This window comes from Scardinius erythrophthalmus, assembly GCF_964197995.2.
Source record: "Scardinius erythrophthalmus genome assembly, chromosome: 7".
In the NCBI taxonomy this organism is placed as follows: Eukaryota; Metazoa; Chordata; class Actinopteri; order Cypriniformes; family Leuciscidae; genus Scardinius; species Scardinius erythrophthalmus.
Window position 1 is genome coordinate 5215043 of NC_138227.1, and position 15410 is coordinate 5230452.

At 37.5% G+C, this 15410-nt stretch overlaps 1 protein-coding gene across 2 annotated transcripts in view; it reads left to right on the plus strand.

The window, feature by feature from the left end:
* Positions 1–15410, plus strand: part of dync2h1 (dynein cytoplasmic 2 heavy chain 1) — a 209961-nt gene that overhangs the window by 189433 nt on the left and 5118 nt on the right. For both annotated transcript variants that reach the window (XM_081371030.1, XM_081371031.1), the window contains 8 exons: positions 191–301; positions 1928–2083; positions 5649–5724; positions 5822–6039; positions 6169–6273; positions 7341–7457; positions 8463–8672; positions 9488–9577. In XM_081371030.1, coding sequence (XP_081227156.1) covers positions 191–301; positions 1928–2083; positions 5649–5724; positions 5822–6039; positions 6169–6273; positions 7341–7457; positions 8463–8672; positions 9488–9577 — 1083 coding nt within the window. The remainder of the gene's footprint in view (positions 1–190; positions 302–1927; positions 2084–5648; positions 5725–5821; positions 6040–6168; positions 6274–7340; positions 7458–8462; positions 8673–9487; positions 9578–15410) is intronic.

Below are 15410 nucleotides of genomic sequence, written 5' to 3' on the forward strand. Positions count from 1 at the left end.
GCTTTGCATTTATTGATTTAATTTGTTGTAGTGAGACATCTAGTGTGTGTGTGTGTGTGTGTGTGTGTGTGTGTGTGTGTGTGTGTGTGTGTGTGTGTGTGTGTGTGTGTGTGTGTGTGTGTGTGTGTGTGTGTGTGTGTGTGTGTGTGTGTGTGTGTGTGTGTGTGTGTGTGTGTGTGTGTGTGTGCAGGAGATCAACAGTATGAAACCCAAAGCCGGCTTCAGACTCTGGTTGACTGCTGAGGTCCATGCGAAGTTCACTCCCATACTTCTCCAGTCCAGCCTGAAGATCACCTATGAGGTCAGTGTGTGTCAGTGCTTTCTCCATTTTAATCGATTCTCACTTAATGATCTTAAAGCGTAACTCTCGCCAAAATGCAACCTAGGCTCTTTTTGTGAATCTACCCGAGGCAAACTTTCGTGTAAAAGCATAATTAGGATGGAAACGCCACTTTTAAGTTTGACCGTATTTTCGTTTTTCGGTCAAATTGCCTTGTGAATGGGAGTGAATGGGGCACGACTATGATAGCATCAAAATTGCTATTTTTAAAACACTAAGAAGGCTCGACACAACATGAAACTGTGCTCTCAGTATCACCAGAGGCTCTACACATGAACTCAAGCATTGACTACATTGCTTGTGTACACAGAGTTTACTAAAAAGAAAGATTTTGAACAACTCACTGTTTCAGTGCCGTTTCCATCCTAATTATGCTTTTACACGAAAGTTTGCCTCGGGTAGATTAACAAAAAGAGCCTAGGTTGCATTTTAGAGGGTTACGCTTTAAATCCCAGGAATGGATATTTTAGTCTGCTGTTTTCAGTTGATCCCTCAACAAAACCCCACTTAACATTATGTGTAGTGCGCCTAAATCACAGTAAGCTTTGTGGGTTACACTTTATTTTAAGGTGTCATTGTTACAGTGTAATTATATATTTAAGTACTAAGTAATATTGATTAACTACATGTACTTACTATAGGGTTTGGTTTAGAGTAGTTACATGTAATTATGCATAATTTACTGTTATTACTATGGTAAGTACATATGTAACATGGACACTGTAAAATAAAGTGTTACCACTTTGTGTTTTTGTTACTTTTGATCTGCGTCAAAATCTCACCTTTCAGATTCTGTCAGTTTTGTTAGTAAATTCAAACGATAAATACTGTTTTGACGCTCTTTAATGTGGCGTGACAGATCACTGTAGCTGTGAACCATCTCTTCCTCTTTACTACTAGTTATAGCATCAAATAAACATGAATGAACATCAGAAGGAATGTTGAAATAAACAGAAATCTCATGTAATCAGTGATTCAACCGCAGAAAGACATCAGTAAGCTTGTGAACAATGATGCATAACGCTATATTTACCTCAGAAAAGCCATTTGTTGTCCATAAACTTGATAGTTAGCTAGAAAAATAACTCTAGATAGAAGCGTTTTGATAAATATATGCACTATATTACTTATTCATTATATTTTGCTTAACCTGTTCTTAAATATTTAATTTTTTGAATAAATTTGTTGTGAAAACGGGTTTTATGACATCCACCAATTAAAAACTTGGAGTAGAAACATAAAGTCATTAAAGAGTTATTATTATAACATTATTTGTAATGTTATATTATGATATATATATAACATATAACATGATGTAATGTTATATTATGATATGTATATTATGTACAATATTTGTACACAAATCTGTTAATTTCACCTTTAATATTACAGTAATACACCAATAGACTGGTTACAGCATTAGTATTTTCCTTGAGCAAAATTGACCTGATAAATATCCAAATGAATTTATATCGAATCTAATCGCGATTGGAATCAAATCACAAGCTTTGGGAAATTTGGGTCAGTTCTCAGCCATAGAGTAACAGAGATGTGTCTCACATCTACTAATAACATGTGTGTGTTCAGGCTCCTCCAGGGCTCAAGAAGAACCTGACGAGGACATATGAATCCTGGAGCGCGGAGCAGATCAGTAAAGGTGGTCACCTGACTCGAGCTCAGTCTCTCTTCTGCCTGGCCTGGTTCCACGCGGTGTGTCAGGAGAGACGCAACTATATTCCTCAGGTACACACCTGTCACATGACTATAGAGACACAACTATATTTCTAAGAATAATAGGCTAATGAACTAACCATTCAAGCAATCCGCCCCGAGTTGGCACTAATTTGAAAATGAAACAAATGTGCACGGCCGCATGTGTCCATGGGTGTGCAGCAAGCAAAACAGGGAAAGCGTTTTCAGTTCATTCCTATGGAAAAACACTTGCTCTATTCTAGGGATGAGTCACGATTTTCAAATATTCAATTAGTTGATTTTATTATAGAATAACGAAAAGGTTGTGCGATTATTGTCTTTAAACAAAATCCCCATGTTTTTGGTTCTGATGCGTTGGTGACACGTTCATGTAACCAGAGGGTGGCGATGCCAATAACGCATCTAAAAGATGTCAATCAACTCTCAGACTACAGAAGAAGACACACATTTTCTCACACCAGAGCATGTGAGGGGAGTGGTGATATTTCCTCCAGATCGTAGAGCGTCTTTATGAAGATTACGCTCCGCTCACTCAGAATGCCCGCAGTGACATATGCTGGTTAGAAAATATGTGAAATAAGTACGACTGCCCGTGAACGACTAAAGTTTTTTTCTAGTCGACTACTAGTAGTTAATTTAAGCCATTAGTCTAATCGCACATTTATATTAATTTAATTACTTAAATATATATGGGAGAGAATATAATCCATAATGAGCGTTTTCATAATATATTGTCTATTCCGCACTCAAGCGCACGCATAAAGCTTGCCACTAAAAGTAATGATTATGCATGATCGTTTATCAATAAACTAGTGTTTTCTGTGTCAGTGTCGGCTGCAAAGATGAAGTTTACGATGCTGACTCGTGATCTTTACAGTAGTGAACGCGCCTATAGAGAGAAATGCACACTTCATACGAATTACGTAGCAGAGAGCAGCCCACTTCTTTTCGTTTTGAATTGTTTTGTTTAAAAGTAGACCTTTCAAGTTTTCTATAGATGTATTTCTCATGTCTGTGAGGCAAGTAACTTATACACTGAGTTTCGGTTCATTTATGAGACGAGCTCCAGTTCACGTGTCGGCGCCTCCGTGTCCTTATCATATTATCTGCAATATTTACTTCTTATTTATTAAATCCAGGCAGATGAAACACTTTAAAAAAAGGTTTTCTACAAAACAAAACTTAATGAAGTGATCAAAATCATGTCTGATCCACTCCATATGTCTCCTGATATATTGGTCATCTTATTATCCTATCTTACCCATCTCATGCAGTTCACTTTTCATATAATCAACATAGATGAAATAAAAAAAAAAAACATTATATTATTTAAACATAAATATGAAGTTTTTTAAGTTATATTTAAGCGTCACACCGCTCCACTTTGCTCACATGCTCTGGTGTGTAGCCTATACATACATGCATGTGTGTGTGCATGTGGGGGAGGGGTGCGGTTTTCGAATGATAATCGAATAATACCCAGCGATCTTTGAATATTATTTTTGCTTGAAATGCATTTTAGTTTTTGTTTTCAAATCAGCGGCAATTCGGGGCGGATTGCTTTATTGGTTAGTTCATTAGCCTATTATTCTTAATGAAAAACACAACAACAAAGCAGTGTTTCTCCGTACTATTATGAATGTCCGTGCGTGAAATGGACGCAGCCATTTTACGTTTGCCTTTAAATTAGCGATTTAAAAAATTACCGGTATTACCGGTGTTGTCACACGTCGATTAACCGGTGGGAAAATATCCTCACCGTCACATCCCTAGTACACACCTGTCACATGACTGTAGACCACATAAATATACACTACCGGTCAAAGGTTTAGAATAATTTATGTTTTTGAAAAAAGTCTCTTCTGCTCACCAAGGTTGCATTTATTGAGGTCAATCTTATTGTGAAAGAATTATACAAATTCTATATGAATACATTTTAAAAGGTCATTTATTTCTGGGATGGCAAAGCTGAATTTTCAGTAGCCAGTTTCAACAAAAATATTAAGCAACACAACTGTTTTCAACACTGAAGACTGGAGTAATGATGCTGAAAATTCAGCTTTGATCACAGGAATAAATAACATTTTAACATATATTCAGTTATTATAAACTGTTTTTATTGTATTGAGCCTATGGGAGCATAAGTGAGTGCTTTCAAAAGCATATAAAAAAAACCCCACTTGATTATTCCAAACTTTTTTCCGGTAGTGTACATGTGCGTCTCTTCCTCAAACAATCGCTGGAATTCAAACAGAAGCTCTTGGATCTGTTTAAATTATTAATTCTGACTCTGAATTGAACTACTGTGCGCCAGGCCTTTGAAGAGCTGCATTTAATTAGCTGATGCTGATGCGTTTCTATATCGTAATGTGTCTCGCTCACTCCATCTTTCTCTCTCTCCTAAAGTGGGCAGGATCTAATAAGTTGTGTGGGAGAAAAGGAGTTCATTGGGCTGATAGTGTCTCTCAAGGGGCTGTGTGAAGGAAAATATGTAAACTACTATTTTTATATATATATATATATATAATCAGGGCTTGACATTCACGTGTTTGCTCATCAGCCAGTGTGACAAGTGGTTTTCCAAAGTTACCAGTCACTCAGCATTTTCACTGGCCACCATTTTGACATCGATTCCATGGGGAAAAACTGCAAATAGAAATTTTTATATTATCTCATAGTTTGGCGGCCGGTATATTAGGCTGCTGTCACTTTAAGAGCTGACGCACGGATCCGTTATACTGTTTTATATCGCCAATATAGTGTCTTTATGTGCTGCACTTTGGGTTTGAGCACAAAATCTGCAGGAATGAGTAAAATTATGCTCAACACACGCAATTTGTTGCCAAAATTCAAGCCCTGTAACAATATTCATCCGGAGCAAATGAATCGAGAGAGTGAGGAGAGGCGGGTTTGTGTGTCACTCGCTGTCGGAGCTGGTATCGTGTTTCCTGCGGAAGAATTTTAGTATATTCCATGTATCGAAAAATTTATATTTTTGACAACACTACATTGCACTTAGTTTATTATTTCAGATGCCTTTTTAAAAAGACTACCATTGAAAAATGTATATTAAATAAAATTCAACCCACCAAAGTGGCCAGAGGAGTGACTGTTACACATCACTGATGAAATACACACACATTTGGCAGGTAAGTGGGTGTTGATGTCAAGCCCTGTATATATATATATATATATATATATATATATATATATATATATATATATATATATATATATATATAATGATTTATCTGTAAATACCTTTAAATGTTCGACTTGATACCGAAGTACCAGTAGGTTTTACATTATCAGCAGGCGTTTTAAAAGGTTTTCTTTCATACACTTGCTTAGATTAAATCATGACTGTTGTGAAAAGTCTGGGAACAATTTAGAGCCAAAGAAAAGATGAATGACTCCACACTGCCCTTGGAGATTCATGATTCTGGCTTTTGAAACATGACTCCATATTTAATCATGATTCAGTGAGAGTTTCTATTGCACAGGCTGAATATATGAAGTTAAATTGAACTGATGATGATGATGATGATGATGATGATGATGATGATGATGATGATGATGTGTTTGTGTTGCACAGGGCTGGACGAAGTTCTACGAGTTCTCTCTGTCAGACCTGAGAGCCGGCTTTGAGATCATTGACCGTCTGTTTGAAGGTGTGTGTGTTGGTCATGTGTGTATCAGGGTGCTTTTATCTTTGCACTTTGAAGGATTTTCCTTGTGTGTGTGTGTGTGTGTGTGTGTGTGTTTCAGGTGGGAAGGTGTTCCAGTGGGAATTTGTGCACGGTCTCCTGGAAAACGCCATCTATGGAGGCCGCATCGATAATGTGTGTGACCTGCGCATCCTTCGCTCGTACCTACAGCAGTTCTTTAACGCTCAACTCCTCGCGCAGTCGCACACACACTCTCGTGTCAAGAAAACACACGCTTTCCCGGCTCAGATACACCTGCCCAACTCCTGCAGCATAGCGGTCAGTGAACTGCGTACTATGTGTACTATATAGTTAACAAGAATCAAGCATCTTGTGCATGCTTTTTGGACTGATTCTACCCATAATGCTTTGCACGATTGGATTAAAGTCACCCTACTATGTGTGCAGGATTATCGTGTGGTGGTGGACGCTCTTCCTGAAGACGACAAACCCAGTTTCTTCGGCCTGCCTGCAAACATCGAGCGCTCTTCACAGAGAATCATCAGCTCACAGGTGTGTGTGTGTGTGTGTGTGTGTGTGTGTGTGTGCGTGTTTCTGTTGAGATCATGAGGGGTCAGAGGTGTTTTGAGAATATTGTGCTGAACAGGACATTCCTCTACATCACATGCATGCACACGTGTGTGTGTGTGTGTGTGTGTGTGTGTGTGTGTGTGTGTGATTGTTCTTTCCTGTGGGGTGGAGTTCATAATAAGCTAACAGTCAAAGTGCATTCACACACAGGATTGTCTCCCAATATTTTTTTTCCTGAAAAATCTTCACATTTTTTTACTTTCTTTAGAACATTTTTAGCTAGTTAGAGTCTCTTCAAATGTTCTTAGTAGTTTTTACTGTATTTGTGAGGATATCTTCGAGAGGATTTCTAATTTCCTGAAGCAAACAGCAGTGCTTGCGAGCCAACCAATGAAAAGTCTTAGCTGGTTCTATCGAAATTTAATGCTTCAACTTTTCCGTTTTGTATGCAAATACATGCAAGAAAGACGACCGATTACGCTTGTGCAGATATAAGTGATCACAATGACATCAACACTGTTGCTATCACACGCTAACATTGTAAGTCAACGGGAGGATTCAACTTTAAAGTTGACAGAAGAACAAAACGTTTGAATGGATTTAATTGTGGTTAAAAAAATCTGCTTGTGATGCTTGACTGAGCTTGACTGGGTTCGTTGCTACACAGTTGCTAATGTGTTCAGGGTCGCTGCAGGAGTCTCTTGTTTTATATTGAATGAAATACACAAATCAGTCCCATTCACTGTCACTCTTTCTTGACTTCACACACATACACACACATTCTCTTTGTGTGTTCAGACCGTTGCACTGCACTCCTATTTGTCACTGTCAGGTTTAGACTGATCTTTGTCTCTACTGCTGTAGAGACTGTGTGTGTATGTGTGTGTGTGTGTGTGTAGCTCTTGTAATGAGACCAATTTATCATGTGTAAGAGTTGCCCACCCCTTCACTGCAGTTTGCCACAATCACAGAGAGATGGAGGATAGTGTACAGTGAGATCTAATGTGCTCACCTCAGGGGTGTGTGTGTGTGTGTGTGTGTTTGCACAGGTGATCTCTCAGTTGAGGATTCTGAGCAGGTCTGTAGCGGCCGGCTCCAAATTCGACAGAGAGATCTGGTCTAACGCACTCTCACCCGTGCTCAACCTGTGGAAACGCCTCAATCAGGTATTCATCAGCATTTTAGTGAACATGTTGTATCATAGTTTACTCTTTTCTGTCCCAGATGTCCATGTACAATGTTAACGCTGCATGTGAAACGAATAACAGCACTCTTCTGTGGGTTTTCTGTCAGTTCAGTCTTGTTTTACAAGAGTGACAGAATCATAAAACAATCAGAGCTGAAATGTGCCACTCAAAATGTTGTAGTATCATATAGGGGTGTGACGATTCCCTCATGTCACGATTCGATACATATCTCGATACTGAGCTCACGATACGATATTATTGCGATGGTAAAAGGTTAACAAAAAATGAACTGTTGATTAAAATGTTAAATTTGGTGTTTCATTGTGTGTGTAAGTGAATAGTCTTGGACTTGATGCTGAAACCCAATGAACCGACAATAGAGACGCCAGAATAACAATATTCATGATTCTGAAGCTGAAAATACTGAATTATTGTAGATGAATATGCTTGTGCTCTGTCACTGGCTAGATATATTTACAATAATGTCGGCCACTTTTACTGGTAACAAAAGACATTTGGCATTATCAGGACACACACATATTCCCTCATTGCATTATTTTACATCATATTCAACAATATATATAGTAGTTTAATGTAGGACTGACACTAAAACTCTGAAAACTTTTTTCTCATACATTAATGTTTATTTTGGGTGAATTCTACACAATAAATATTATCACTGTCCATGATACATATTGTTGCATTTTTGTATTGCGATATATTGTGACACCCCTAGTATCCTGGGAACTCAACAAAACACAACTTCATTTCCCAGCACACAGTGCAACCTCACTCCTGGAAATTGTGTAAAGCCAACCAAACAGCAACGGACAATTTCCACTAGCCGTTTTGTGTGCAATATGCATTGAACGTTCTGTGGGCGTGTCCTTCTGGGCTGAGTCGAGGCTCTGATTGGTTATCGTTTCCCGCCGTTCTCTGATTGGCTCTTGCATCGTGTGATAGATTCTTTCTGTCGTGTCTCAGGGTTCCTCATTAATCCATCAGAAAGTGGCTCTTCCCAGCGAGGGCGTCGGCTCTCCCGTTCTCTCATTCGTCCAGCTGGAGCAGTTTAATGGCATACGATTGGTCCAAAGCATCCACCAGTCGCTGGCCTCGCTCAGTAAGGTCATCCGAGGCACGTCCCTCATGACTGCTGACGTACACAAGCTGGCCACCGCACTTCTGAACCAAGAGGTAAGAGTGAAGGAATCACTGTCTCCTGCATGTTATTTAATTGAAGCAAGATACTAAAGGCAAAAACATTGTCAACTTTTAGATTGAGTGTTTTTTGGCTTTTCATAAAGTAGTGTTTCAGACTAGTGGAAAGAAAACATCAAAGCACAGTTTTAACATCTAGCTGTATCTGTTTATTTCAATTATAATACAGTCAAACCAACATTTATTCAGACGCCTTCAACATTTCTCACATTATCACAGTTTATTCGCTATAGTTTAGAAAATGGTAGTAAAATATGTCAAATCAGTGGATATTTGACTGGTTTTGTCCGTCCTTCTGTTAGACTGTCTCACACATGAATTATGTTGAATATCTGTCAGCTGTTAAATTTAACTACACAATTAGATAATACCAGTTTAGCTCAACCAGTGACCAAGCAATGCTTCATTGTGTTCAGTCTGTGTCTAAAAAGAGCATTAGCAGTTAAAGAAAAAACACTTCAGCAAAACATGATCAGCTCAAAGTGTCGGAATCATTTTTGGTCCCAAATGTTACTGGTAGTCACTGAATGAAGAATATTTGGGTATAATATGTCGCAGTTTACTTTATTTTGCTCTCCTCACTTACATAAATGAACTATAGTGTCCTGCACACACTAGTAAAAAAATATCAAAAATTATATCTGGTGTCTGAATAACTTTTGGTTTAACTGTAGATAGGCTGTAAGAATCAGAAATCTCCACTTACATAGACCAAACGTTACAGTTTTATTAAGCAATACAGCATAACAGGCTGTGCTAATTTACCAACGCTCCCTCACTCTGTGTCTCAGTGTCCGTTGAGCTGGCAGAGTAAATGGGAAGGCCCTGAGGACCCGATGCAGTATTTGCGAGCCGTAGTGTTCAGAGCGCTCGCAATTCAGGTAAACAAACTCACGCAGATGTTCAAATGTGTTGATTCAGCTCAACTCATCTCAACTTTTATTTATAAAGCACTTTCAAAACCATTAGAACGGACTAAAGTGCTGTCCATAAACAACAAATAACTCTAAAATACATCGAAACATCATCAAAACATGACCTAAGGAAATCATACATACAACCAATCACTCCCAGTTCTCAGACCTAATCAAACGCCAAAACCTTGATAAAAATAAAACCTTCCATGCTTGACGAGGGTTTTAAAGATAATGGCAACACATTGGGGTCGTGGAATGCGTTTGACCTTCTCCAGGTGTTCTCGAGTTTGTTTAGCCGTGTCTATGGGAGTGTTATGATCCTAGAATACGGGAATGCTCTAAGCAGTCGTGTTTGTTCAGGATGCAGCTGGCCTTGTTAATCGGCCACATATTTTCCTGCTGTAATAGACCCAGGACGCAGATTAGCTTATGCTATACTCTTGATGTGCGATACATATTTTCCAGGTTTCGAGTGGAATCATGTTTTTTTGTTTTTTACTGTTCCTATATAAATAAACGTATAAATGAAAATGAAAATAAATGCAGAGCGATCATCTGACCCGATGAGTGTCACGAGACGCAGCGCCACCGGTCTCCCATCATGCTCAGCAGCTGCCGCCGTGACTCGAGGCATCTCTCCTTGTTTTCCTAACATGAACCCGTCAGAATGTGGGCCGCGGTGTCAGAGATGACTCATCTCATTACATGAGGGCTTTTACACTCTTTTGTGCTTTGGCTTTGGATAAAAGCGCTCTCTGAATGCATGCTGTGAAGCTGATGGCATGCTGTCTCTGATAACTCTGGGTCACAGCGCTCCGACTCTCGCATTACACAGTGTAGTTTGGTCATTTAACAGCTATTCTGTGGAGCAGGCAAACTAACATTTACCATACTAACTTGGTAACATGTTTGTAACTTTGTAACATTGATCATCTTTAAGTGATATAAAGGTAAAATAATGTGATAGATAGACAGACAGATGATAGAGAGAGAGACAGACCGATAGACAGACAGATAGAGAGAGAGAGAGAGAGAGAGAGAGAGAGACAGACAGACAGACAGACAGATAGATAGATAGACAGACAGATAGACAGATAGATAGATAGATAGATAGATAGATAGATAGATAGATAGATAGATAGATAGATAGATAGATAGATAGATAGATAGATAGATAGATAGATGGACAGACACATGATAGATAGATAGATAGATAGATAGATAGATAGACAGACAGACAGACAGATAGAGAGAGAGACAGAGAGACAGATAGATAGATAGACAGACAGATAGACAGATAGATAGATAGATAGATAGATAGATAGATAGATAGATAGATAGATAGATAGATAGATAGATAGATAGATGGACAGACAGACACATGATAGATAGAGAGAGAGAGACAGACAGACAGACAGATAGAGAATATTAAATATTTTATTATTTTGTACTTTATAATTTTATACTTTATAATTATTCTATGTGTTCCAAGCTTTGGCAATATTGTAACATGTACAGTCATGCCAATAAAGCAATTTTGAATCGAATTGAATTGAATTGAATAGATAGAGAGAGAGAGACAGACAGATAGATAGATAGAGAGAGAGAGAGACAGACAGAGAGAGAGAGACAGACAGACAGATAGAGAGATAGACAGATAGATAGATAGACAGATAGATAGATAGATAGATAGATAGATAGATAGATAGATAGATAGATAGATAGATAGATAGATAGATAGATAGATAGATAGATAGATAGATAGATAGATAGATATATGGGTGGATGGATAGATAGACACACACACACACTGAAACTGTCCTTGAGTGCAGGAAGGAGGAGGAGCTATGTGGGGTGAATATTAAAAGCATTAGACAAGAACTCGTGAATAATTCATGAGCACATCAACATCACCTGAGGGAGAGTTCATTACAGCCGTGTGTGTGTATCATGGGCATTAATCACATGACTGTCTTCATGTGCCTGTGTGTGTGTGTGTGTGTGTGTGTGTGTGTGTGTGTGTGTGTGTGTGTGTGTGTGTGTGTGTGTGTGTGTGTGTGTGTGTGTGTGTGTGTGTGTGTGTGTGTGTGTGTGTGTGTGTGTGTGTGTGTGTGTGTGTGTGTGTGTGTGTGTGTGTGTGTGTGATTACAAGGGTTTGTTTAGATGTTAGTGCGACTGAAACTCCAACTACTGTAAACACTAAACGAGTAAGTGTTAGCAGGTGTGTGTGTGTGTGTGATCTGCTTATGTGTGTATACAGAGCTGTGTGAGTGTCTTTCAGAGGAAAGATCTTTCTGTTGATGGGAATCTCAAAAATATGATGTTTTTTTTTTAACCTTCTGATGTTGGGCTGAAATAACAATATATCTTTTGCATTAGGGAAATGAAGATTGCTTCAGAATTGAGATGTAAATTAAGAAGTAAATCTATTGCATTTTTGACAATATACTACATTCATTTTACATTTTCACCTCCAAATTCTCATTATTAAGTAAAAAAAAAAAAAAAACTATAATAATAACAATAATTTTATCAATATTATTTATTAATAGAATCAAACAAATAATAATGATTTTGATTATTATTTATGTTATTTTTAGTATTGCAAAATAGCAGTAATATTAAAATATAATTGTGTAATTTTTGCACATTTAAAACGGTAAAAGTAATTTGATTTTCTGATCAAAATAATGATAATTATTATTCATGTTATATTCTTATTATTATTATTGTTTTGTTATTTCATAACAGCGATAACATATTTTTAAAACGTTAAAATTTTTAAATAATAATAATTAAAATATAATATTATTGTTAGTAGTATTATCTAAATTTTAAAATTGTATACATCATGGTGGTATTTGCAGTAGTGCCTTTAATTTCCTTAATAGTATATTTAGTGTAGTATAGTTTATTACAGTATTTTTTACTATAATATAGTTGAAAATCATTACTATGAGAATTATAGAAGAAAAATCATATGATAGGTTTTATTTTCTTTATATTATGTTTCTTTTGATTTTGTTCATACATGTTTTCATGAGATGTAGTCACAGGGTCATCGACTATCCTCATCGTGTGTGTGTGTGTGTGTGTGTGTGTGTGGCGCCTGGAAAGCACCTGTGTGGTGTCAAACTGTCTGCTAGTGGTGGGAGTTAGTTTGACTGTAATTAGTTCTGCGGAGCAAGCCGACAGAAACGCTTCTCGTGATGAACGTGTTTCTTCATCTGAGATGATGATGATGGTTTCTCTGCTCCCTCAGGTATTGAACCAAACGCCTCAGAGAGAACGAGCGAGCAAATAACCCATTAAACATGAAGGAACGAGGTGTGGATGAGTGAACTTGAGAGGGAGAATTGAGGTGAAAGAGTGTAGGAGCTTCTGCTTGATGCAAATATCTAAAACTAAAGCAATGCAGGGTTTAAACTCCCTCAGCAGTCCGTCCAGAACACACAGTATTTATAGAAGTCTTAAAGGTACAGTAGCAAAACCAGGAATTAACAAAAATAAAGCACATTTTCCAAACGCCCCATGCCTCTCCCATCTCAAACATCACAAACTCAGCTCTTATAGTGCTTGTGAAGGCATGACTCAACAGGCAAATGGTCGTCATGGACCCACACCCTCTGACTCCGCCTCCTACAGTAGCCCCGCCCCACACTCTCACTATTGGTTGAGCTGGAAAGTGATTGACAGATCTGAACGGACAGCTCTTAATGATTTAATGGTGTCTGAGAGGCTCAGCGTTTACACTTTTGAGGGAGATAAACCCATGAAGAGCACACTAATGGTAGTCAATGAAGAGTAAACTGAGTTAAGAGAATGGATTTTAACATAAAAAATCTTACTTCACCTTTAAGGGTCTGAAATGATACTGAAAACATAAATTGACTGTTTTTGGTCCAAGAAAACATAATAGTTTGATCAAATGTGGCTCCTTAAGGAGAGACACGGCAGGCAAAAACATTTTTTTTTTTTTTTTTTTTTTTACTGGTCAATTTTAAGATTTTGGGCGATTTGTCTTCAATAACGTCTTCTTTCAGAAAGTACAATGGGGCATTTAACTCTAAAAGCGAAATCTCATTGGGCTGATGTCAATTTTAAAGGCCGTTTTCCTCATACTCTGAGCCAGAAATCTCCACTTCAGCAGCTCTTACACACACCAAACCTTCCAGTTGTATTCCTATCTATATTCTTAAGGTTTTTACCGAGGGGTTTGTTCATATATCATTCAGATTCTGATTTATACAACATTTTATACCTAAAAACGGGGTGAAAATTGATTTTTTTATGGCTGTTGACAGTTTTTTCTTATTAATGGAGTGATAAAAAGAGATATCCAAAATCCCCCCTGTAAAAACCTTTGACTCTAATACAGGGGTGGGCAAACTTTTTGGCTCAAGGGCCACACTGGGTTTTAAAATTTGACAGAGGGCCGGCCCAGTAGCAGATTATGAAACACGATCTCATGAAAGTGCGTATATATACCACGAATTAAATTTCTCGTACCATTTATACGCCAAAAATATATATTTTTTGCGTGCATATGCTGCGCACTGTAAACCCATTAGTTAGGATTAGGGGTGCGGAGTGCAATTTTTAAAAAATATTTGAAATAATTTGAAAGATATTTTGAAAAATGTCAGTAACCAAACAGTTGATGGACCCCATTTACTTCCATAGTAGGAAAAAAAAATACTATGGAAGTCAATGGGGTCCATCAACTGTTTGGTTACCGACATTTTTCAAAATATATTCTTTTTGTGTTCAGCAGAAAAAAGAAATTCATACAGGTTTGAAACAACTTGAGGGTGAGTAAATGATGACCGTATTTTAATTTTTGGGCGAACTATCCCTTTAAGTGCGTATCATATGCACGCGAAAACTGCGTTTCATAAGAACTACAAATACAATTCGTGGTATTCGAACTTTCATGAGATCGGGCTGAGCAAACACATTTACGTTGTGGCAACGTCTGCGCGAAATTCAACAACTGAGAGACGACATTCTGACAATACATTTTTTTTATGCTAGATATCCCCCATTTAGCATATGTTATGTTTTGAGGTTAATTTTTAATTAGTCAGATGTTTGATAATTATAGCCTATACTTTTTAAATATGTTTTATCCTTATTATTATTTAATGGGCCTAACCGTAAATTAGAAACAAAAAACCTAAGTGTACACTTAGAAGAGTAAAAATGACAGAAGGTTACGTTAATTCAACTTTATTAAAACTGCATGGCAATCAATTTGCACTTCCAAAAGTCATACATTTGTGGGAAAAAAAAAAACGAAATAAACGATTATACAAATTTATTTTAAGTATAATAAAATAAAACATAAAAAGCAAAGGCAGATCAGAACATTTAATGAACAAAACCGGGTTGTACATGGCAGACAGGGGAGCGTAACGTTAGTCGAAAGCCGGGCGATAAAGGAGGATACATCCACAAATCCAGAGTAGCAAAACTAAATAGCAGACAAATCAAAGGAAAAACTAAACATGTGTGCAAGCGGTTACCGAACATTTTTTTCTCTGTGAGTTTAAAAAAAAAAAAAAAATAAACATTAACGTGCACCAAGTCTATGCGCTGTCTGTTTGGTTTCCATGGTGACGCGTCTAGCTTGTTACGTGACACACCGCAGCCACAACAGCGCTGAATGAATGATGATCTGCTTTTATGTCATTTTTCCTTTTTTACATTTGCTAGCTATGGCATGAAATATCTGATATTCCGATTGTCAAATATATGCAACGCATAACGCAAAGTATTGCAAGAAAAAGGCAAAATG